Genomic DNA, 25,109 nt, shown 5'->3' with positions numbered 1-25,109 from the left:
TGAGCACCTTGGGTCAGTCTGGGCTGATTAGGGCAGGAATTGTGATTGACAAGTGATGTCTGGCTTGGATGAGGGAAGGGTAAGAAAGGAAAAGAAAGAAGGAAGTTAGTTGGTGAGTATTCAGAGAGTGCCCCTGATGTATTTCACTGATCCCTAGGACAAACATTTTGTTCAACTCAGGTATTTGAGTTTTTATTGGTCACCTTCACTGCCCCATCCTCTGACCACGTGCACATGTCTGCCATCTTCAGTAGCTCAAAGCATCACCCAGTGTGAGCTTTGGAATTGAGTATGAGGTGTGACAGTGGGCACACAGGACGTTGTGCAGCTGGGAAAGAGGGGGCAGTGGGCCCCTCTGATTACCTGAACACAAGGTTTGATTCCAACACGTTGGTTCCAAAGGCGAGGCTCATTGTGCAAGGTAGGCAAGGCCAGGTGAGGTTCTGGAAACACATCTGGGAGGGGATGGAGGAATCCCCAGCAGGGAGGCAGGGAAGCCCGACGCAGGAGCCAGGCGTGGAGGGGACCCTGGCTGCAAGGTTCCAGTCCAGGGAGAAGGGCTGGTCACTGCTCCCTCTCCTTGAGCGAGAGGATGATGCAGGGTAACTAGAACAGTCCCTAGAGGAGCTGACAGGAAGGCCCTATGGCCTGAGCCAGCACCGGGTGACCAGGAGAACTGCCATAGCGCAACTTGGACGAGTGGCCATTGGTCCATGAACACTCGGTCTCCGCCAGTGGATGTTAGGGACAGTCCAGGGAGCCGCGAGGAGTTTGGCAGCTGCCGCTCAGTCCTGAATCTGGGGAGGTAACCAGGCTAAAGCGCTCCATGCTCTTTCATTTATAAAACATTTATTGTGTTCTGACTGTGTGACAAGCCTTGGGGTTCACAGTTGAAAGACACAGTCTCTCCTATCAAGGAGTTCACAATGCATTTGGGGAGATAAATTAATTTTTAAAGCATAATGCTATATACATATAGTTTTCTATGAATAAAAGGAAGCTTTGTAACTACTACGTAAAAGTGTAAAGAAGATATTTAACTCTAATCCTACTCCCTGGAAATACCGTGTTTCCCCGAAAACAAGCCCTAGCCGGAGAAGAAGCCGTAGCATGATTCCTCCAGGATATGCAGGGCACGCACCCCTCACATGAGGGTTTTATGACCTGTTCCAGGGAGAAGGGCGCCTTTTCCACAAACTCCTGCAGCTTAAAATATTCAGTATGCTGAAGTGGCATATTTTGGCGCCTAAAATCACGCGAGGGCCTATTTTCCAGTGAGGTCTTATTTTGGGGGAAACAGGGTAGTATTCCTATTAACATTTCTTCCTCTCATTTTGCCCAGGTGTGTGTGTGTGTGTGTGTGTGTGTGTGTGTGTGTGACATGATTGAGCTAATTCTATAATAAAATTTTATATCATGGTGTATCAGGTATAGACTCAGTGGCTGAAAATAACAGCAGTTTATTAGTTCTCATGATTCAGTGGGTGGTCTTGGTGGTCCCTGTGTTCGTCTCACCTGGGCTCACTCATGCAGCTGGGATGGAAGGTCCTAGAGAGCCTCACCTTTCTGGCATGCAGTGCTGGCGGGTAGCTGGATACCTCATGTCCTGTCACCCTCCAGTAGCCTAGACCAGCTAACCACAGAGGCGAAAGGCCCTTCAGGCTTATTTAGCATTTGGGGTTGAATGAAGTCACTTTTACCACATTCTGTTGGTTAAAGCAAGTCACAAGGGTAGTCCAGATGCAAGAGTTGGAAAATCCTCTCCACCCCTTGATGGGAAGAGAGGCAAAGTTGCATTGCAAAGGGACATGGTTGCAAAAAGGTGTGATTTACTGAGAGCTTGCAACTATGAAAATCCTTGTTTTTCATTTTATATTTCATCACTTTCCACATCGCTAAAACCTATTGGTAGATATAATTTTTAGAGCATGCATGTTTCCTTTTAATCTGTTTGTTAGAGATTTAGGTTTTAGTCTTTTTCCATGTAATGCTGCAGTAAGCAAGCATGATGCCTGGCCAAGTGTTTGGAGCCTTTGAAGAGACGTTACTGGGTCACAGTGAAGAGTGTGGACAGTTTCAGGCTCTGAAAATTGTGCCACTTCACAATCGTGCATCAACAGTGTCTATCTCACCATCCCCTTATCAGCATGAAGCATGATTGATTTTTTAAAATATCTTTGTCAATTTAGTGGATGAAAACCAGAACCTCATGCTTGTTTACATTTTTTACTCATTCATGAGATAAAGTGTTTTTACATATGTAATAGCCATTTGTCTATTCCATCTGTGTGTAGTTTCTTCATGTCCTTTGCTCATTTATGTGTTTTTCTTAATGCTCTGCCTGAGATTTTCATATGTTAATTATTTAAGCTTTTGTCTGACATGTGTCTGGAGTTTTTCCATTTTACTATGTGCCATTTGATTTTGTTTCTATTTTTATGTGCATTTTTTTTTCTTAGTAAAAAAGTATTCTTTTTGACTTTTTCCATCTGACTTTGTTTCGCTTAACATGATATGAATTCACTCATATGTGAGGTATAAAACAGAAAGCAACAAATGAACAAACAACACAAAAGCTCATAGACACAGACACCAGTACTGGAGGGGAAAGGGTGGAGTAAGGGAGGTAGAAAAGGGGGTCAAATATATGGTGACAGAAGGAGACTTGACTCTGGGTGGTGAACACCCAGTGTATTATACAGATGATGTATTATAGAATTGTACACTGGAAACCTATATAATCTTATTAACCAATGTCACCACAATAAATTTAATAAAATTAAAAAAGTATTTTTTTTAAGTATAGGCTATCTTTAAACTAAAGATCAGATGGCTATTTCCCTCTGTTCTCTTGTTTTTTTCTAGGTTTTCCTAGCTTTATTTGGGTGGGGGTGGGGGGGTATATATGTGTATTTCAACTTCCTGACTCTTGGAACCACCTGAAATTAATTTTTAAAACAAACCCAAAACTCTGGTTCCTCTATTGTGAGGCTCTCTTTCCCACCCCATTCCTATTTAATTGTCCCAGTGCCACTTATTCAAGAATTCTTCCATTTGGTACTGATTTTTCATGCTATTTGGTTTCTTTCTTTCTTTCTTTGTTTCTTTCTTTTTCTTTCTTTCTTTCTCTCATACAATTTTTGTTTCTTAATATACTGCAGAATGTTTCTAAGCTTTTTTTGCAGTTGAATTTTTTCCTGCCCTAATACTGCACTCACAATGATTGTGGCTTTATATTGTGTTTCATTATATAATTGTGGAAGTGCCTCCTCATTCTTCTTTTTAAAAATCTTTGGACTATTTTTGTGTAATTCTCCCAGAGGTACATGAGAATCATTTTGTGAAGTTCTAAAAATGGGTCCATTGGGATTTTGATTGTAACTGCATTATTTTTATTGATCAGTTTGTTGCGATCTGACATCTTTACTATATTAAGACATCCCATCCAGAAACATTGTACATATAGCTCCATTCATTTGAGCCCTTTAAAATGCCTCAGTAGAATTTTGTGCTTTTTCTTCTTATAGTTTCTCAATATTTCTTTTGAAAGTTAACCTTTGCCATTTAATCTTTTTGGTTGCTCTTTGGCATGTGCTCAGTTTTCCCATTATATCTTCTAACTGGTCATTTAAGCTGAATTGGAAGTGCATTAATTTCAAAAATATTTTTATTGATTTAAAAATGGCACAGATGCTATATAAATAGCGGAATTGAAAAAAGCTAAGCAATACAGAAGAATATTGACTAAAAATGAAAGACCTCCTGCGTGCCTCTTCCCCATCCCACTCCCTGCCTGAGAGCCATCCATTGCTAAAAATTAAGCAATAGTTATAGACAATGAATAGTGAATTACTCTAGACCTTTACTCATTTGCATATGCATATTTTAATATAAAAAGGATCATATAATTATTATAAAAGCATGTAGCTCTATTTTAATTTCTTTAATCATTTTTGATAGATGGTACCTACATCTATCATCTGTTCGATACCTACAGTATACCTTTCTTTATTTGTTCCACTAGAAACAGTTGTGCAGTCAGGATGAATACCCAGAAACCAAATTGCTGGGTCAAGGGTTTGTGCAGTTTTATTCCAAGTGGTTTAATACAACAAAGGTAAATTTCTCACTTATGCGACATGGGTTGGTAGGAAATTCAGTTCCACCCAGTCCCTCAGGGGGCCTTGGCTGATGTTGGAGGTTTAACTGTTCTGTTGCTGCATCAAAAGCAACTTATGGCTTCCCTGGTTACTAGCATGGAAGAGAGAGAGCAGGAAATGAAATGCTTTTGTTCAGAGGGGACACACATTTCTTCTGCTCGTGGTCCCTTGGCCTGCACTAGTATGATGTGACTAAGTACTGGCAGGGGACATTTAAATTTTTTAAAGATATCCGTTATTGGTGCATTTAAAATTTTTATTAGATATCTATTAATTTACCCTTCCTAAAGGGTACACTAAACTGACAAGGGCATGTGTGGATATTTATTTCCTTATATCCTGGCCAATGTATCATAGCAACCTTATTTTTGCCCACCTTTCTCATTGTATTATTTTTACTTTTCCTGATTAGTGATGAGCTTGAGCCCATTTTTCATGCTATGTCCATTTTTACTTCTTTGAATTTTTAATTCTGGTTCTTTGGCCATTTTATTCTTTTTTTCTTTTTTATTGATGTCAAAGTTTTTTTATATAGTCTGGACATTAACTTTTTGTTATGAATGTCACTGTTTCATCAGTCTGTCATTTGTCTTTTATTATTATCATCATTTTTATTATTACTGATGAACCCACACTGACACATCATTATCACCCAAAGTCCATCGTTTACACTAGGGCTCATTCTTGGTGTTGTACATTCTATGGGTTTGGACACATATACAATGATATGTGTCCATCATTATAATGTACAGAGCTCTTTCACTACCCTAAAAATCCTGTGTTCTTCCTATTTGTCTGTCCTCTCCCCAATCATGGCAACCACAGATCATAGACCTAAATGTGTATCTGTGGGACTCCATGGATATCCACTTTTTCATTCCTAGTATAGGTAATTTGTGTTATCACTTAGTCTGGCTAGAGGTTTATCAGTTTTACAGTTCTTTCAACAAACCAGCTTTTGACGTCATTGATAATTTCTATAATTTTACTGCATTTAATTTCATTTATTTCTCTTCCTGTCTTTATTTTTATTTTCTTCCTTCTGCTAGCTCTGAGTTTAATTTGCTCTTCTTTCTGGTTTCCTAAGGTGGAAGCTTAGATTATTTGTCTTAGACTTTTCTTTTCTTATATAAGCATATAATCTATAAATTTCCCTGTGAACACTGTTTTACCTCCCTTCCACAAATTTTGATATGTTGTATTCATTTCACTTTCACTTAGTTTAAGACAAATTGCCAGTTATCAAAACAGCTATGGGGATGTAAAATACAGCATAGGGAATATAGTCAATAATATTTTAATAATTATGTATGGTGTCAGATGTGTACTAGACTTATTAGGGTGATCACTTCATAAGTTATATAAATGTCTAATCATTATGTTGTACCCCTGAAACTAATATAATATTGTATGTCAACTGTAATTTAAAAAGTGCTCTTTTTAGGTGATAGAGAGATGATTAGATAAAGAAGATGTGGTATATATACACAATGGAATACTATTCTGCCATAAGAAAAGATGAAATAGTGCTATTTGTGACAATGTGGATGGATCTTGAGATTATTATGCTAAGTGAAATAAGCCAGACAGAAAAAGTCGAGAACCATATGACTTCACTCATATGTGGGATACAAAACTGAAAGTAACAAAGGAACAAGACATACAAATAAAAAAACCAAAAACTCATTGACACAGACAAGAGTTTAGTGGTTACCAGAGGGAAAGAGGGGAGGGGGTGGTAGAAGAGGGTAAAGGGGTCAAATATATGGTGATGGAAGGAGAACTGACTTTGGGTGGTGAACACACAATGTGATGTATAGATGATGTATTACAAAATTGTACACATGAAACCTATGTAATTTTACTAACCATTGTAACCCCAATAAATTTAATTTTAAAAAAGTTTTAAAAAGAAAGGTATTTTTAAATTCCCCTTGAGACTTTTTGTTTGATCCATGGGTTAATTTAGAAGTATGTAGTTTAATTTCGAAATATTAGGGGTGAGATTTCCAGATATATTTTTGTTAATTTGTAGTTAAATTTTTTTTTATGGTCAGAGAATATAGTTTGTATGATTGAGTTTTCTGAGGTTTGTTTTATGGCCCAGAGTATGGTAAGCATACCATGTGCCCTTGATAGGAATGTGTGTTCTGCAGTTTTTATGTGAGGTCAATTTGGTCAAATTGATTCATCGTATTTTTAAGGGATTTTGTATCCTTCTTGATTTTATGTTTTCTTAATTACTGAGAGTAATGTTAAAATCTTCAACTGTAATTGTGTATATGTCTGATTCTCCTTTCATCAGTTCACTCAGTTTTTGCTTCATATATTTGTAACTCTGTTGTTAAGTGCATACACATTTTGTATTATATATCTTAGAGAACTGACTCTTTTGTTTTTGTTTTTTTGTTTTTTTTAGCTGAGCCATCCTGCTACCTGTTGGCAGCTCAGCGGCTGCTCAGCTCGGGCTGGACTCGAACCACTGTTGCTCAGAGCTCAAACTTTTGAGCGACCTCTTAACCGAGAACTGACTCTTTTATTGTTATGTGATGTTCTTGTTTGTCTTTAGTAATATTCTTTGTTTTAAACTCTACTTTGTCTGATACTAATATAACCACTTAAAATTTCTTTTTATTATTGTTTCACAGTTTATTTTCCCATTATTTTACTTGTAACATATGTCTTTAGATATTAAAAGTAGATTATTTAGAAACAACACATAGTGGAGTCTTGCTTTTTCATCCAATTTGACAATATTAGTCTTTTAGTTTGATGTTTATGTCATTTACATTAATCTCATTATTATATAATTGTATTAAAATATTTCATCTCGCTAGCTGTTTTCTATTTGCTCCATCGGTTCTTTATTTTATTTTCCTGCTTTCTTTTGAGTTAAAATTTTCAAAAAAGTTCAGCATTTCTCATGATTCTTTTTTTATCTCTGCAACTATTTATATCTCTTATTTATTTTGTCCTTAAAAGTAATTGTCCTTAAGTTTACATTACACATCCTTACTCAGCTTACCTTCATATAACTTCTGCTTTTACTAATTTAGCAAGGTTACAACAGTATATTCTCATTTCCCTTCTGCCTTTGTCCTATTGTTGTCATAAGTAATACTTTGACCTGTGTTATAAACACACAATACATTCCTGCTCTTTTTACTTAAGACAGTCATTTAACTTTAGAGCAATTAAAGGTGAGAAAAAAAGAGTTTTACTTTTACCGTCACTTACCCCAACTTCAGTGCTCTTTATTTCTTTGTGTAGACTCAGGCTTCTGTCTGGAATTGTATTCCTTCTGTCTGAAGAGCTTCCTTTAACACTGTGTGTGAAGTAGGTCTGCTGGAGATTAATTTCCTTGGTTTTTATCTGAGGAATTCTTTCTTTTTCAGTTTTAAAAGATATTTTTGCTAGATGTCAAGTTATTGATTGAGAATTTTTTTCCTTCATCACTTTCAATTGATTTCTGATGCAGATATGTGCAATATTGACCAGGTTGATCATCATATTTATTTATTTCAGATTCTTTATATCCATATTTTCTATCTGCTTAATGTATCTCAGTCTGAAAATACTGAGTTTAAATCTTTGGTTCAGATTGCTTTTATCAATGTTCTGCTGAATTTTTAAAGTTATTTTTTATCTGTTATTTGATGCTGAATAGTTCATGACTATTATATATTTATAGTGAGTACTTTTAATTAATAAAATCTTCTTTTCTAATTTCACGCATTTTGCTGCGCAATTTTACTTTGATATTCTTTACAAATTTGCTTCTGCCTGATATTTGTTGCTCATTCTTCTAACTATTATTACTAAGTGAATAAGTGTATGTTTAGTACTTACAGTTGTTAGATTTATGATTGTTGTTACTATTATTCAGATGTTTTTTTAAAAAGTTTTAGTACAACCCACAATTGTACTTTTTCAAAAACGTTTGAAATGATTGTGGATTTTCAGAAGAGTTATATAGTACACAAAGTTCCCACATATCCCTTAACCAGTTTTCACAATTATTTCTGTCTTATACTATTTATTAAAATGAAGAAATTAACATTGGTGCTGCACTGTGAACTAAACTACAGGGTTTACTAGGATATCTCCAGTATTTCCATGAATATCCTTTTCTGTTTCAGGATCCAACCCAAGATACCACGTTGCGTTTAGTTATTACTTTTCTTCAGTAACCCACAATCTGAAAAAATATTTTGGTCTTTCCTTGCATTACATGACCTTGACACTTTTCAAGAGTGATGGTCAAGTGAAATCATATGGGTCTTGACTTTTTCTGTCTGACTTATGTCACTTAGCATGATAATCTCAAGATTCATCCATGTTGTTACAAATGGCAGTATTTCATCTTTTCTTGTGGCCGAGTAATATTCCATTGTATACAAGCATATGTACAACATCTTTATCCAATCATCTCGCAAAGGACACTTAGATTGTTTCCATGTCTTGGCCATCATGAATAATGCTGCTGTGAACATAGGGGTACAGATAAGTGTTTTCAGATTTTTGGGAGTAGATACCGAGAAGAGGGATTGCTGGGTCATATGATAATTCTATTCTTAATTTTTTGAGGAGCCTCCATAGTGTTTTCAATACTGGCTGTACCAATTTACATTCCCACCAGCAGTGTATGAGGGTTCCTTTTCCCCCACAACCTTTCCAACACTTGTTATTACTTGTCTTATTGATATAGCCATTCTAACAGGTGAGAGATGGTATCTCATTGTGGTTTTGATTTGCGTTTGCCTAGTGAAGTTGAGCATTTTTTCATATACCTGTTGGTCATTTGTTTGTCTTCTTGGGAGAAGTGTCTGTTCAGGTCCTCTGCCCATTTTTTAATTGGGTTGTTTTTTGTTGTTGTTGTTGAGTTGTACAACTTCTTTATGTGTTTTGGATATTAGTCCCTTATCAGAGATATTGTTTGCAAATATCTTTTCCCATTTGGTTGGTTACCCCTTTGTTTTGTTGATGGTTCTTTTGCTGTGGAGAAGCTTTTTAGTTTGATATAGTCCCATTCATTTATTTTTGCTTTCACTTCCCTTGGCTATGAGGTCAAATTCATAAAATCCTCTCTAAACCAAAGGTCCAGAAGTTTAGTATCTAAGCTTTCTTCTATGCAATTTATTGTGGCATATAAAACTGAAATCAATAAATGAAAAAGACAAACAAACAAAAAATCATAGACACAGACAACAGTTTAGTGGTTACCAGAAGGTAAGGGGGATAGGGGAGGTAGAAAAGGGTAAATGGGGTCAAATATATGGTGATAGAAGAAGAACTGACTTTGGGTGGTGAATGCACAGTGCAATATATAGATGATGTATTATAGAATTGTATACTTGAAACCTATGTAATTTTACTAACCAGTGTCACCCTAATAAATTTAATAAAGATTAAAAAAAAGAGTACTGGTCAAGTGTTTTGTAGACTGCCCCTCAATTTGGGTTTGTCTTATATTTTCTCATGAGGTTATAGGTTTGGGGGATTATATCACAGAGGTGAAGTGCCCTTCTCAGTGAATCGTGTCAGAGTATATATGACATCAACGTGATTATCACAGATGATGTAACCTCAGTCACTGGTGTTTGCCAGGTCTCTCCACTGTACAGTTACTATCTCCTACTTTGCATACTCTGTGTGTTACAAAGGAGTCATTAAGCCTAGTCACTCAGGATGGGGGTGGGGGTGGGGGGGGAGAAGTTAGGTTCCACCTCTTAAAGGGAGGGGAACCACTTGGTAGGCACTGGTTAAAACTATCATGGAGGTTAACAAATATGTCAGGGGAGATACTGTGAGGCTAGCGCAAATATCCTTGTTCTCTTTAAACTTCATCCACTAATTTTAGCATTCTTCTGTGGCTCTTACCTGTAGCCGTTATTACTGTGGTGTCCTAATGGTGATTTTTCTATTTCCCTTATTCTTTTTACATTTACTATTTGGAGTTCTTCTATAAGGACGATTTGCCGTTCTTCCCATTTGTTTATTTATTCCAGAGTCAGCAAACTTTTTCTGTAATGGGCCAGATAGCAAATTTTAGACGTTGTGGGCCATATAGTCTCTGTCACATGATTAACTCTGCTCCTGTGGTGTGGAACTGCCATAGATAATACATACATGGATGGGCATGGGTATGTCCCAATAAATCTTTGTTTTTTAAAACAGACATCAGGCCAGATTTGGCCTGCAGGCCAACTTCTGATCCTTCATTCATTTATTTATATCAGATGAACTCATGGATATTTATCTTATTCTTTGGGTTATAAATGTAGTACTATCACTATTTATTTTGTTACTCAAATGGTTCCAGCTTTGGCCACTGGGAGCTCTTTCGTTCAGCTCCTCTCATTTGAGGTTTATTTATTTACTCTTTTAAACACTTTCTTAGTTTCTAGCACAGCATGATCCTCCCGGCTCATTTTTTAAATGGGTGGTTTATATTTTGTCCCTTAACACAGGAGATGTCTTCCTCTTTTGTTCTCATCTGAAGGTCCACTTGACTGGTTTTTTAAATTAAGTTTACAATATTTATTTTTCAACTTGTGATCTGGCATTTAATGTTCTCTGAAGTCTGCCTGATAATATCCTTATCATTTTGGCTGGGGGAAGGTTGCAGTGTGAGGGTGGAGAGTTTAATTTTTTCAAATTAAGAAGTTTTGCAAGAACAGAAATCAAGTTGATTTATTCTCAACCTCTGCTTTCCCCATCACTGAGATCTTTTTTTTGACCAACAGACTCAAGATATAGAGATCTTCTATTGGGCCTTATTAGCATTCTTATCCCATTTTGATTTCCCGCCTCCATCCCCCACTCTCGTGCCAGACTTTTCTCTTGGATATCTATTCTCATTTTCCTTGTTGTTTTCTTTAAAATTCTCTGTGTCCTTTTCTTCTGCATTCTTGGAGAGCTTTTCAAGTATGTTTTCTACATCACTGATTTGATTTTCTACATGGTGATTCTGTCTTTTCCTGGATCCAATGGGAATTTTATGTCTTTGCTTGCATTTTTTCTTCGGTTTCCTTAAATCCTTCTTTATGTAAATGTCTTCTTTCATTTTAGTGTCCCTCTCAACCTGTTGATTTCATTTCATCACTTATCATTTTTTCCTCTCTCTTTAAAAACAGGTCGTATTTTCTGCATTTGCAAAAAAATGACACAAATACTATCAATAAATATGCAGAGGTACTTTTCTTAGATTTTATTGAGAATTTTTAGTTAGGATCATGTTCTGATATGCTTGAGAAGTTTTTATAAATATGTCCCGTGATGATGTTACTGTTGCCAGTTTTTGTCTGTGTTTTTGGTCAAAGAGAGGTCCCTGTGGTTTTGCGTTTTCTAGTAGAACGGGCTTGGGAATCCCTCTTGGCCCCTCATCACTTGGATGCTACCGAGCTTCCCCTTCAGACTCTTCCCCCGGCAGCTAGATGGAATTACATGGCTCTGAGCTGAATCTCTTGGTCTGTTTCCCTAGTGTAGTTTTGCTGGACTGAGCAGGACACATCACCTGTTCATACTGCCTCCTCTGATTAGATGATCTGAAACAATCAGTCTTCTAGACCTGAAACAGCCCACACTTAGTTGCTCCCAGAAACCGTCTTGTCTTTGTCTTTCCGAAGGATTTCATACCCCAGTTGTAGCGATGGGGTCCCTGTGCCTTTTCACCCCCAAGGGAGTTGTTCCAGGATGTTGAAAGGATGCAGAAAGAGAGGCCCTTGTGGATGAGCATCTTGAGGTCCGGAATCGGAGTGTGCAGGATGGATGCCCTGGTGTATGTGTGGGCAGGCAGCAGGCATGGACATCTTTCTTTATTGTGTTTTGGCCTTGCTCTTTGCATTCAGAGATTAATACATGTACTTGTAACCCAGAATTTCTCAATCCAACCCCATCTGGTGTGGGGGCATTCCTTCAAGAGTCTGGAAAACCTTTGGTATACCTGGGCCCCTGAGTTATTATAAGTCTATGTGCTATTTTTGCTTGGTGGGAAACTGGGATAGGGAATATGATTGATGGTTTGTCTGTTTCCATTTGAGCCAGTGGAGAATTGGAGCAGAAGGGGAGGGAGGCCCCCATGGCATGTGAGGGGACCGCAGGAGAGTCACACTTAGAAGGCTACCCCTAAGCCATGTAAAGGTGCTGTAAATTCTCTGTGACCTTGGCAGGAATTGAGGGCAAGCGTCTGAAGCAGCAGATACGCTGTCAGCCTCAGTCAGGTTGGGCCCACTGGACAAAAGTCGGAGGCGGATATAGTGTAGTCATGGAAAGCATGGGGTCTGAAGCCAAGACACGTTGGACTAAGCCTTAGCTCTCTGCTGCTTGTCACAGGCGGGGCCTTGGCTAAGGCCCTTAACCTCTGGGTGCCACCATTTTATCCTCTGTAAACAAAGAAAATTACCTGCCTTGTTGGGTTATTTAGAAGATTATGTGAGTTAGTATATGTAATATATAGTTCATATGTAGGGATCGCACGTAACTATGGTGACGCTGAATCATTGCTGAATAAGTGTCGGGTGGCGGTGGTGTTACTTGGTTAGGCTGCCACTAAAAAGCTGTGGAGGAAGGTGGGGAGCTCGCTCGCTCCGCTTGGTAAGGCCTGTCACTGGTCCACATTTTGTCCATTTCTGAAGGCCCAGTTTGGTCTCAGCATAAACTGCTCTTTCTCAGAGGAAACTTCCTGCCCATCTGATCGGAAGGAGCCCTGTCCCCAAGGCCATCCTTCTGCACAGCACCTTTCTCTTCACCATCGGAGCACTTTCCCTTATTGGTTACCGCATGTTGCTCCCTCATTTAAGGACTGTGTCCGCCACTGGCCTGATGGTTTCCCACTGGTGTGATGTGACTGGGTGGCTGAGAACGTGGGCCAAGAAGCCGGATGAAATGGTTTCCAATCTTGGCTAACCACCTACTGACTGTGTGAGCCAGGGAAAGTTACCTACTTTCTCTGAGCCTCAATTTCCTCCCCTGTCAAACGGTGTTAGAATAATAACACCCAGATATAATAAAAGCCTGGGTATGAAGGTGAAATTGAGCACCTTATAAATGCTTAGTACAGTTTCTGGAACTTAGCAGGTACCAATAATGGTGATTGTCATCATTATTATCCCTAATGAGACAGCCATTCACGTGTCATCGTGGCACTGCTAATAATTGCATCAGAATTTTCCTGTCCCCACCTGCAGTAGAATGGCATCTCATATTAGCTGGGATCACAGAGAGTAAATGTTCATTAACAATTTGGTTGAATTCTAAGGAATAGTTCAGGGTCTCAGATTGCTTATCTTTGAAAAAAAGAAGCTGGTGGGGTGTATGTGATCACATGATTTTTAAGTATCATCTGTGTGGTGGTGAGTAAGTGCACGGACCAGGGAAGGGAATTGATGATTGTCTCCATTCAGAGGGACTGAGCTTCAGGTAGTGTAGGGGCCTGTGCAGGGAGGGAGCAGAGCCGCCAGCACCTGGAGGCCCAGGTCTCTGCTTTCAGCCGTGTGTGAGGAGTTAGGGGACAGTGGAGGAGGTTTGGGGAGCTTAAGGGGAAGAAAGGATTTCACAGACAGAGAATGTTGCAATCCTACACAAGAGAGAGCCCTAGATAATGTGGGCTTTTGTTATCCACAGAGCAAGTTAGAATTCTGTTTGAGATGCTTCTGAGAAGATGAGGGTCAGAAACCCCACACAGGGATGTGAAGGACGAGATTAAGCCCCAGGAGATGGCACATTCAAAGTACGATGGGCATTTGGGAGTCAGCTTTCCTCTGAGCTCCTTGTGGGCATTTTATTTTGGTTTTTCAGAAAAAACTGTTTATCTAAGCCAGAGAAAACCTGGTTTCTCTTTTAAATGTTTAAACTATGGAGGAAATAATGTATATAAAAGCACTTTTGTCGACCGAAATTTTATACGTATTAGAGCAATTCCACTCATCTCCTTATTGTGCTTTGTGATGTTCAAGACAGTTTCTTTTTCCCGTATCTTATTTCTTTCAGTTCTTGCAGCAGCCTTGCAGGTAGCTGCTGCTGCTGCTGCTGCAATTATTATTATTATTATTATTATTATTATTATTATTATTATTATTTTACTACTACTACTACTACTACTACTACTATTACTATTTCAATTTACAGATGGGGACACTGAGAGAGAGGTTGGGAGATTTGCCCAGGTCATGTGGATACAAAGTGGCAGAGCCAGCAGTTTTTCCCCTGCACATCAGGCTATTAGGGATAATCCTGTTAATACTGTTCATTGTTAGTATTAGGTTCATTTAAGTAGAAATAGCTGTCAAGCCACCCAGGGGATTTGTGGATGGGACCAGAGGTAGAAGCAGTAGCCTTTCTGTCCTCCCATAAAGCCACTTGTGACCCTGTGATTCAGTATTCCAGTAACTAGGAGGAAAAAACCAAGTCCACCCACACTGGGTGTCTCCAAACAGGGGTGTAGACACTGCAGCCTTGCTGACTCCCCAGGCTTCTCAAGCAGCCTTACTCCGCATAGCCATAGCCCACACTTTGAAGGACTTCTTGAAGTAGGTGGACTTCCTTCTTCCCAGAGAGGGACTGATTATTCTAACAGGGTGGTATTCTGCAAGGTGGGGAAACATTCTGTCTTTAAATACCACCAAGGCTTGTATGCACAGGAGGATTTGCAAGATTAAGTGACCTTTACTATGGAATGCAAAACTGCTTATTTGTGTATTCTCCACAGCCACCCTATGCAGTACATGCTGTTATTTCCCCCTTGCTAGATGAGTCATCTGAGGCCCAAAGAGGTTTAGCAACTTGCTCAAAAACACATGGTAAAAGGCTTAGCAGGAGATTTAAACCAGATAGTCTTGCTCCATAGCCTGTGTTCTTAAATACTATACTAAGCTCATTTTGAGGAGTGAGTGCCATCTATCCATCCATCCATCCATCCATCCATCCTTCCATTCCAGAACTTACCACTCTACTCATCCTTTCACCCATCACCTACCCATTTAGTTACCAGTTCCTTTATCCATCCTTCTATTCATCCACTGATTCCACTATCCTCCCATATGTTCATCTATCCACCAACTATCCATTTCTCCATCCTCCCATGCATCTATCTATCCATCCATCCATCCATCCATCCATTCATCCATCCATCCATCCATCCATCCACCCATCCACCCATCCACCCATCCATCCCATTATCCACTCATCTGTTCTTCCATCTATTTTCAACCATCCATTTTTCATCCACCCACCTACCCACCCACGCACCTATCCATTGTGTTGCCTGGTTTTCTGCTTCATCCTGGGGAAAAAGTTTCTCCATCCTGGGAGCCAAGTATATGCTTTCTGAAGCTGGAGACCTCCATGCAAACACGAATTCCTTAGCTCCCCCCAAAATATCTGGGCTTGCTCCTGACTCTCGTAGGTCGTCAGTGTTCTTGGAATGCTGCTGTTTCAGGCAGGACCAGGTTGCTTGTTCACTTTCCTTCCTCTGTAAACCTGTGGAGAGTTTCCTCCTTCAGAAGCCTTCAAATGTGCAGAGCTGCACGCTCTTCCAGAAATACTCTTGACTTTCTGAAGCATTATCACAAAATGAATACTCAACTAGCCCCATGCCTTGACCCAGAGATTGGAAGTTGGATTAGTTTGGTGTGACTGTACCTTTTTACACTGTGACAGAGTTTGTATGATACATCTAAAAATTATGTAATGAATCTAAAACAGATGTTCACAGAACATTTTATAAGGAAAGAAATTTTAATAGAAATAGGCCAATTTGATTTGAGATAAATCAGTTAAGGAAACAAATTATCTATGAAGAAGCAGTATTATAAAGAGGCAGTATGGCTTGGCTATTTTCATATTTATTAAGTGCAAAGCAATGAAAGTCATTTAATTATTTCGTATAGCCTCTGTCATGGGAGACAATTTCAGTTTTCAAAATTTTCTTACTTTTTATTATGGAAAATTTTAAACATATAAAAATTCAAACATGTAAACATAAACAGTCATATAATGAACTTCCATATACCCATTATCCATTCTCAACAATTATCAGCTATAACTGTACCCCCTTCTCCCTTCTCATATTATTTTTTCCTTTCATATATTTTGAGGGCACATTCCTCAGTTATAACTTAATTTCATTAGGTCAAAATTCCTTTCTGGAAGAGCATGTTATGTTGACATTGAAATGTAATAAACGTTTGAATATAGTTATTTACTTTTTTCATTGAAATTTTCCTGTTTTTGGTAGAGCATTGGAATTGCCTATCATTTTTTTAAATAAAAATATTCAAATCTATAGCAAAGTTGAAGAAGAATAAATGAGCCCTCACACACCTTTCACCTACATATACCATTATTAGCATTAGGACTGGCATTTTCCTGGGTGTATTTCCCCATAGGATTACTTGAAGACAGGGGAGATTTTCTTCCATTTGAAGGTATGAAGACAGTAGCACCTGGCTTTAGAACCACACAGAGACAGGTTCAGATCTCACCCTCACCACCTCTTAGCTTGCATTGTAGGCAAGTAGCCTCATCCTCAGTCCCTTTGTCTATCAAATGGGAGTAATAATGGTGTACACCCCATGGGGTTGTGCAAGGCACATCATAGACTCTCAATAAATGTTATCGATCACCTTGACTCGCAGGTGTATCCCCTGTGTTGCAGCTTGGGGGTGCTTTGTCGATTCAGGCCATTTTTGGTCTATATGGAAGATTTTGTAGTGGAGAGTTAGTATAGCCTATCGATTAAGAAAATAAATCTGGGGTGAGAGTGGTTCAAATCCCAGCTCTGCTCTTACCAGCTTGAAACTTGGCTGAGTGACTTAGTCTCTCTTGACCCCAAGTTTCCCCACTGTAAAATGGGGCTAGAAAGAATACCTACCACACTGGGTTATGGTCAGGAGAAAATGATATGGGGGCATCCTTGCCCAGCATTTAATATAATGCTCCCCCATATGTGCCCAAGCAATGTTACTAATCATTAGTGTTGTTATAAGTAAGGATACATCAGCACAGTGCCTACCATGTAAATACTCAATAAATGTTATTATAAGTAGGGATGAGAAATCAACACCAAATTGACCTTTAAAAGTCTGATTCTACTTTGGTGCAGTGAAAAGAATAAAGATCTTTAGTGAAAACTTGCAATGTGATTTCAAGTAAGAGTAAGCCTTGGTTGGACAGGCACATGCCACGAGCCTGGCATGGCGTCACTAAGTCCTCCTGGAAAATGACCGAGCACCTTTGGTTCCATTCAGTGATATCCTGACATAAACCAGCCATCTTGAACGTTCCTGGAAGTGTCAGCTTCCGGCATTGAACAGCGCCCCCATGGCCAGGGCAGAAGCCTCTCTCTCCTGAGGGCTTTGTGCTGTTCTTGTGGTCTGGGACTGATTTTTTTTTATTTCCTTTCTCTCTTTTCTGACTCTCATCTTGTGTCCCAGGTCGAAAGGATTGTAGACAAGAGGAAGAACAAGAAAGGAAAATGGGAATACCTTATCCGATGGAAAGGCTATGGGAGCACAGAAGACACGTGGGAGCCAGAGCACCATCTGCTGCACTGTGAGGAGTTTATCGATGAATTCAACGGGCTGCACGTGTCCAAGGACAAGAGGGTCAAGTCAGGGAAGCAGGCCAGCGCCTCCAAGCTCCGGCCTGACGGCCGAGGCACATCGGTGGAGAAACTCTCCCACAGACCTTCAGAATCTGGAAAGAGCAAAGGGACTTCCCATAAACGGAAGCGAATCAACCCCTCCCTGTCCAAGCCGAAGAAAGGGTATCCAGCCAAGCCCCCTGCAGGAGGTGACAGGGCTGCCAAGACAGTGTCTTACAGGACTACGCCCAGTGGTTTGCAAATAATGCCCCTGAAAAAGGCTCAAAATGGGCTGGAAAATGGGGACACCGGTTCCGAGAAGGATGAGAGGCACTTTGGAAATGGGTCCCACCAGCCTGGCTTAGATTTGAATGACGTCGGAGAGCAAGACGCGGGCGAGTGTGATGTCAACCACGCGGCAGTGGCAGAGAACGGGCTAGGTATGTGGCTTCTCTTTCTCCTGCGTTTGGCCCTGGCCATGGTGGATGGGGGCTGCGTACAGCCTAGGGCGATACATAAAATCCCCACCCCGTCCCCGATGCTTAGCTAGGCAGTAATTCTCCCTTCGCCCCTCTCACTTAGGGACCTGTGGGCTTGGTCATGTGCCCACACAGGTTACAGACACCTATGCATGTGGGGCACCGGGGAAGCCCAGCCAATGATGTTCCAGCCAAGTCCTGAAATGGGTCGAAACTTCTCCAGTGCACTTGAAGACACCCAAGGCCATGGCAACCACTCTAGAGCTTCTCCTGTTAGGGCAGCTCAAAGTCCTCACCCACCACGACCCAAGACTCACGTCCCCAGAGGGCCAGTGCCTTTCTGGGGCAGCGTGCACCTTGCAGAGCCCTTGCTTTCAATCTCTTTAGGCTTTTGGCAGTGTAGCCCAGAGAGGTGCGTCTGGTCCTCCTCAGACCCACTTTGGACTTGGAGTTCTCCAAACCCGTCTGTAAGCTGGAGCCTCTTGCCCCGCATCTATGGCTAACACACGCGATCTGGCCCCATTTCTACATTAGATCCTGAATGCTGTCCTGTCCCCAGCCTGTGCTAATTCTTTTTGTTTGCATCTACCTTCTTACTCCATCCTAGAAGTAACACAGCAAAGATGATAGCATTCCTCCCCTTACCAAGTCCCAAAGGCAAAGTTAAGGACAGAGAGGCAGTGACCCAGGGAGGTAATTCAAGCTCCCAAACCTGATATTTCTCCAACAGTCAGATTGCTCCCTGAGTCCTTTGTGGCCGAGTTGGGTCTTCCAGGTGAAACATCTGTACCCATCATGTGCACTCCCTCATTTCTCTAACACCTGTGTGTCTACGTGGTGGCATTTTCCTCTTTAGCTGCTAGAACCCCAAGCCTTGGGGTGTCAGGAAATCCTGCATGAGTGTGGAAAACCTGTGCCCATCAGCGTAGGGTCATCCTATGTCCCGGCTGGAACCAGAGTGTGTGTGGGAGCAGGGGTGCCGGGACCCCGGTGGGACGGGCTAGAAGACATCTAAGAGGGACGCGGTGATGTCGGCAACTGCACATTAGAGCGATGGTGCTTTCCTAGTTCTGAGTGCTCAGAGCATGCCCCGCTGGGGGAGCGTCATGTCTTTAGGGACGCTTGCTGGAGAATCTGAGCAATCCGCTTTGAGGTTCCTCTTTCTCCAGAGAGGAATTTTACCCAAACAGGATTTATTTAGCAGTCTCTGCCCCAGATTCTGTCTGGGGATCCCTGGTGCTGACACGACTCTGCCTGCTAACATATGTAAACACTGTTTGTTTTAAAAATTCGTCTCTCCAGGAGGAGTGGGCTTGTATAAATGAGGCTTGGCACAAACATCCGTGTTTGATGTTCCCGTGACAGCTGCAAGCGAGCGGTAGAGGAGGGTGGCTGGCGAGGGGAACTCCTTGGGCTCCCCTCAGGAGTGCAGGGGGAGGGAACCTGGGCGTGACTCCTGGCTGGTAGCAGCCCCCTGCCTTGCTTAACATGTGGCTGCCTCAAGAGTGAGAGGAGAAGCATATGGGAGGATGGTTTGCTGACTTTAGCTGCCAGACTGCCTCATGAAGGAGAGAAGCCAGACTTGGGGAGAAGTGTAGATGAGGATACATCCCTCATTCTGTGCACCTTTCCAAAGTGGGGCATAGCTGCCAGCCTTTTGCTGTCCATCCTTGGGCCTTGCCGATGCCTTGTGGTTCATGATCTGCTGATGGGGCATGCTACCCCTATCAGGGAAAGCAGTCAAGACAGAGCCCGCTGGGATCAGTGGTGGCCTTGTTATCTTCCAGTTTGGTTAGCTCCAGAGTGCTGCTCCAGACCGTTCTCATCTCTGGTCTCCTGGTAGCCTCATTTTTTTCCCGTGTTGAATGTCCTGTACTCCACTTGGGCCCGTGCCTGGATGGAGAGGAGGAAGCTGCCCACCTCTGTTGTGTTCTGCGTGGGGTGTTCCCAAAGGGCCCTTTTGCTTAATCACATCCCATAGTATTGGTGTCCTTGACATTCCCATGTAAGGTGAAGGCAGTGGTTCTCAGATTGTACGTGTATATGATTACCTGGTGCCTTGTTAAAAATGCAGGTCCCATAGTCTGATTTACTATGTCTGGGGTGGAGCCCAGATGATAGGTTTTTAACAAGCAACCCAGGTGACCCTAATACATTTGGAGACATGCATGGTGGCAATATGGGGTGGCAATTAAGTTTCACATCAGGTGTCAATTTAAATTAATTCAATACTTATATTTTTTTGAGTATTTCCTAACGGTTAGTCACCATGCTAGCTGCTTGGAGTAGAGTAATAAATAGATAGGTAAGAACTTATCATTCTGAAACTTATAATCTATGCTCCAATAAGTTCAGAGTGGAGGTCTCTAGGTCAGCGTTGAGAGAATGAGGCCAGCTCATTGGAAGGAGAAACACGTATGTAATATACATGGTATGCCTTTGGCATACCTGCATTGACCTTTTCTGTGGGTCAGTGATCAAAGCCCCAACCACTGTCAGCCTTTAACACTCTAGTTAGAACTAGCTTATTCACTCTAGTTAGAACTAGCTTATTATTCAGGTCTTGGGGTAACTGCAGAGAGGAAAAGACTGGGAATCCTTGCGAGAGAGAGAGAGAGAGAGAGAGAGAGAGAGACAGAGAGAGAGAGAGAGAGAGAGAGAGAGAGAGAGAGACAGAGAGAGACAGAGGAGAGAGAGGAGAGAGGGAGGTTTGGGTTCTTGGACAAGACCACAACAGGGCATTTTGTGGTTCCGGAACTTTCCAGCAAGGGGTCAGAGGTGTAGTCAAGGAAAACATGGCTCCACTTATGTTTTCAACCAGAGGGAAGCCTTGGTGAAGCCAGTGTCCATGCCCATGTGGAACCCTGAGTGTCCTCCTCTTCACCACTCCTCTTAACCCCCACCCCTTCCCTGACCACCTCCTCCAAAGGACTCAGCTCCCAGTGGCACAAGCGGGAGTGGGCGGGGCTTCAGCACTGAGGCGGGATTGTTGTTGTGGTTTTTTTTTGCCTGGCAGGAGGTAAAATCCTGGGGAGATCCTGGCTGTGCTTCCCCAGCATTTGTTTTGGGGGTGAGCTGTTGCTTTTTATATGATTTTAACTTCTCTTTGGTGGATTACATTTCTGCATACAGAAAAGCAACTTATGTAACACGTTACTCATTTACTGCTGATTTCCCTGATCTGTGCTGTGGGAACAAGTGCTAAATCAGGGCTCGGGCGGGCGGTGTTTTGGTTTCAGGACTGCATTTCCCCCCAGCGGTGTTTGTGAAGCGTATGCAGCAACTCGGTACCGCTGATTCCGATTCTTCTTCCCTAATGACAAACAGCTCTGTGGTTCGGGACCATCTGCCTCGGTATCCCTTAGGGAGCTTGTTAAAAATGGGCCCCACCCCAGTCAAATGAGTGGGGATCCCAGGGGATAGGGTGTAGGTTATGCGTTTCAAATGCTGATTTTTAATGGCCGTGGGTGTGGGTGTCCAGTGCTTCCCGTGGAAGCGTTTGGTTGTAAGCAATGGTTCATAGATCCATTTGTGACACACCCAGACTTACTCCTTGGATTTTAAGTGGTGATGTGATTTGGCCCTTCAAAGGTTTAATATCTGACAATTTCTCCTCCTTGCTGATGCACTTTCTACCAGCTATCTCTCCTCTCTCTCTCTCTCTCTCTCTCTCTCTCTCTCTCTCTCTCTCTCTCTCTCTCTCTCTCTCTCTTTCTAAAACAGACTGGTTTCGTCTGTGTGGAAAAGCTGTTGGCTTAGCTTAAAATTCCCATGGTCTGGCCCAGGAGAACTGGTTAGTGGTCTCATCTAAACAGGCCAAAGCATCACACATTACATATCAGATGAGCCCTGGACATGTGGAAACACTCCTAACTAGGAGCCAGCGTATCACTCTGAGCCCCAGCACGGCACAGAGATGCCCAGCATTCTCCGAGTTTCCATGAAGCCAATGAGTTTCCACTGTTGATGCTGAACCTTGTGGCCCCATGTTCACATCTCTTTGAATTTCGAGATAATTTTCCTTGCGTCCTGATGACGTGTCTGTCGCCCAGGCACTGCATCTCAGATACTGCCTGATTCAGTGTTTTCGGAATTGTTCCTATCATCAAATGAGTCATCTTCACACAAACATGCAACATTTGCTACTTTTCTCTTCATTGATCTTTTAAAATCATCTCAGCTTTCACCTCTATAATGTTGGTGTATCTCTTTCTACTCACTGTTTCAACATGATTATCATTTTTCCCCCCCTTTATTGGACATGTCGGAGTAACCATGTTTTGAAAGCAATTCAGAACTGAGCACGGCCATGGGAAATGCCTGTGACTTTCAAGAACCTCGGTCTCTCAAATATGAAGCCAGTATTAGAATCCCTTGGAGGGCGTGTTACAACATAGATTGCTAAAACCGAAAACAAACAAACACATAAACAACAACACCAAAACCCCACACACAGATTGCTGTGCCAACCCCCAGAGTTTCCGATTCAGTAGGTATGGAGGCGAGTCTGAGAATCTGCATTTCTAGCAAGTTCTCAGATGCTGCGACTGGTCCAGGGACCTCCTTTCAGAACCACTGCTTGAGACAAAATAAACACCAAGACGGTTGAGACAAAAATGACAGATAGGGATAGAGAATACCAGTTGGAAGTATTGGGGAGATGATAAAGTGCCTTCGGTCTGGACCTTGAGTCGGCATTCATGAGAATTTATAAGTTGAAAGTTTGTGAAAATGAAAAGGTGTAAGTTGAAAGTTTGAGAGTATGGGAACTTCGCGGTGATGAGGCCATGGAGTTTCCAAAGTACTTTTTGGGATCCTCCTACAGTCCTGAGCGGTAGCTGGTGAGGTACTCCTTCGATAGAGGAGGAAGCTGGGGTTGTGAGTACCCAGGGTGGGGCCAGGAGAGACAGCCAGGCAATCCGACTCCAGAGCCGGCCCCTAGATCAGTGCCCAGCCTGTGCCAGGCGGCACAGGGCAGTTCCTACGCCTGATCCCTGACTCACATATGCCCTGACTGAGGGCCAGGAGGAGCTGGTGGGAAAGGAGCCACTTCTGGACCCTTTTGCTTATTCATGGAAGGATATAATCCTTCCAAGCCCGGGATACTATAACTAACTGTATGCCATTCGATTTGAAAGCCTGGATAAAATGGTCAGTTTCCTAGAAAAATACAACTTAACAGACTCAAGGATGACTAGAAAACCTGAATAGAACAATCACCATTAAACCAGCCATTACAAAGCTCTTATAGAAAGCAGGGGAAGAAGGCACACAAGGCCTGGATGGTTTTATCGTCAAGTCCACCAAGTATTCTAGAACAGATAACCCCTCTCTTATCCAAATGGTTGCAGAGAACAGAAAAAGAGAAAACGTTCCCAACTCCTTTGGGGAGGACAGTATAACCTGGATTTCCAATCCAAACGGGAGAGGAGGAGCAAGGAAAATTACAGCTCAGTTTCACTTAAGGACATAGTTATCAAAGTCCTGAATAACCCTCCTGGGCTTGTTACAGTCCTCTCCATACTTCCTCAAATTGCGACTGTGCCAGGAACTTCTCACTCCATGCCCCGAACTTGACCCCAGTTCATGACCTTTAGAATCACCACTGCTTCTGGAGGTGCCCAGCTTGTCCCCGGAAGAGGCCTAGGGGAAGTGGGCTCAGGACACCCGCGTGTCTAGGGTGTCATGGGCAGCGGCCCCAAGCCCTCTCGTAAAGCACCCACAGTCCATGGAAGGCGACCACTCTGTGGCCCCTTGTTAACGCAGGTTCCCTGCTTACAGCTGTTCTTTTCACACATTTCACACACCCACTCCCAGGCCAACAGATATTGACCAACCTTTTTGTTTTTCAACTGGGGTTCATTTTCCAACCAATTACAACAACAAAAACCTAAGTAAGGGGTTTCTTATGTGTTGTCTTTAAAGTGAGGCAACTAAGTGACTCGTGCTAATGAATGAACTTAAACCCTTTTATGTGGTAATATAAAGACCGGTCCAACTTGGCCACTGCTGCTGAGTGGAAAGTGACAGACTGTGATGGAAAATCTGACTGCGAACTTGACCCACGGCAAATCCAAGGGGGAAATCGACTCTCCTGGTTGGTTCCCCGATCCTGGATTTGATTTTGGCATCCGGAAGAGGCTGATGGAATCTCCACCGCTGTCAAGGTTCGGAAATGGACTAATGACTTTCCCTGCCAGCTCAGAAATTGTTTTCCTCTCTCAACTACCTCAGAAAATGTCTTAGAAACTGTTTCAAAGTTGCCATTTATCAGCGGTGAACTAAAAGCAAGTGGGGTGGGGAGTGGAAGTCCCCCCAAGGTGCAAGCAGTAAGAACGTACATTGTCTGCAGAGGGTCTCAAAACAGTAAAATCAGTTTGCCAACGTTGGTGAACCCCGCATTGAGGTAGACCCCTAGGCCCACAGCTTGGCCCCCCCTTAATTAAGGCCAGTCTTAAGGAACGATTATGATAATGGGGGTGCTGAGCCCCTTCGGGAGGCAAAGCCTGGCTCTTCCTGCCTGACATCCTGGATATTCCTTAATCCCCTCAGTGGTTCTCAGACTTAGCAACCTAACCACATAGCAACATAACAAGGTTAGCTATAAATGGCCTTGCTTCCAGGTGGGGAAACTGAGGCTCAGAGAGGCGGAGACACAGGATGCCGAGGGGAGGAGTTGGGGCGTGGCGCCAGGTCCAGTGATGCTGAAGCTGTCAGAGGTGTGTGACCCTTTTTATAAAGGAAAAAAGGCACTTCAGGGATGTAGGCAAACCAGCAAACCTTTCCCTGGGTCCTGGGGAAGTTCTGGCCAGCACCCCTGGGCCTTCCTTACAGACATCTTCAGTGGTGCCAAAGATGCTGACTTGGCGTTCCAGGGAGGTAGACCCG

At 42.1% G+C, this 25,109-nt stretch overlaps 1 protein-coding gene across 1 annotated transcript in view; it reads left to right on the top strand.

Annotated features, from left to right (window-relative positions):
- Positions 1–25,109, top strand: part of CDYL2 (chromodomain Y like 2) — a 166,007-nt gene that overhangs the window by 95,136 nt on the left and 45,762 nt on the right. The window contains exon 2 of the mRNA XM_019635211.1: positions 17,594–18,182. Within this exon, the coding sequence (XP_019490756.1) occupies positions 18,008–18,182 (175 nt within the window). The 5' untranslated portion in view covers positions 17,594–18,007. The remainder of the gene's footprint in view (positions 1–17,593; positions 18,183–25,109) is intronic.

This window comes from Hipposideros armiger, unplaced genomic scaffold, assembly GCF_001890085.2.
Source record: "Hipposideros armiger isolate ML-2016 unplaced genomic scaffold, ASM189008v1 scaffold_19, whole genome shotgun sequence".
Lineage (NCBI taxonomy): Eukaryota > Metazoa > Chordata > Mammalia > Chiroptera > Hipposideridae > Hipposideros > Hipposideros armiger.
Note: the sequence above shows the minus strand (reverse complement) of the source record. Positions and strands in the feature narration are given on the sequence as shown.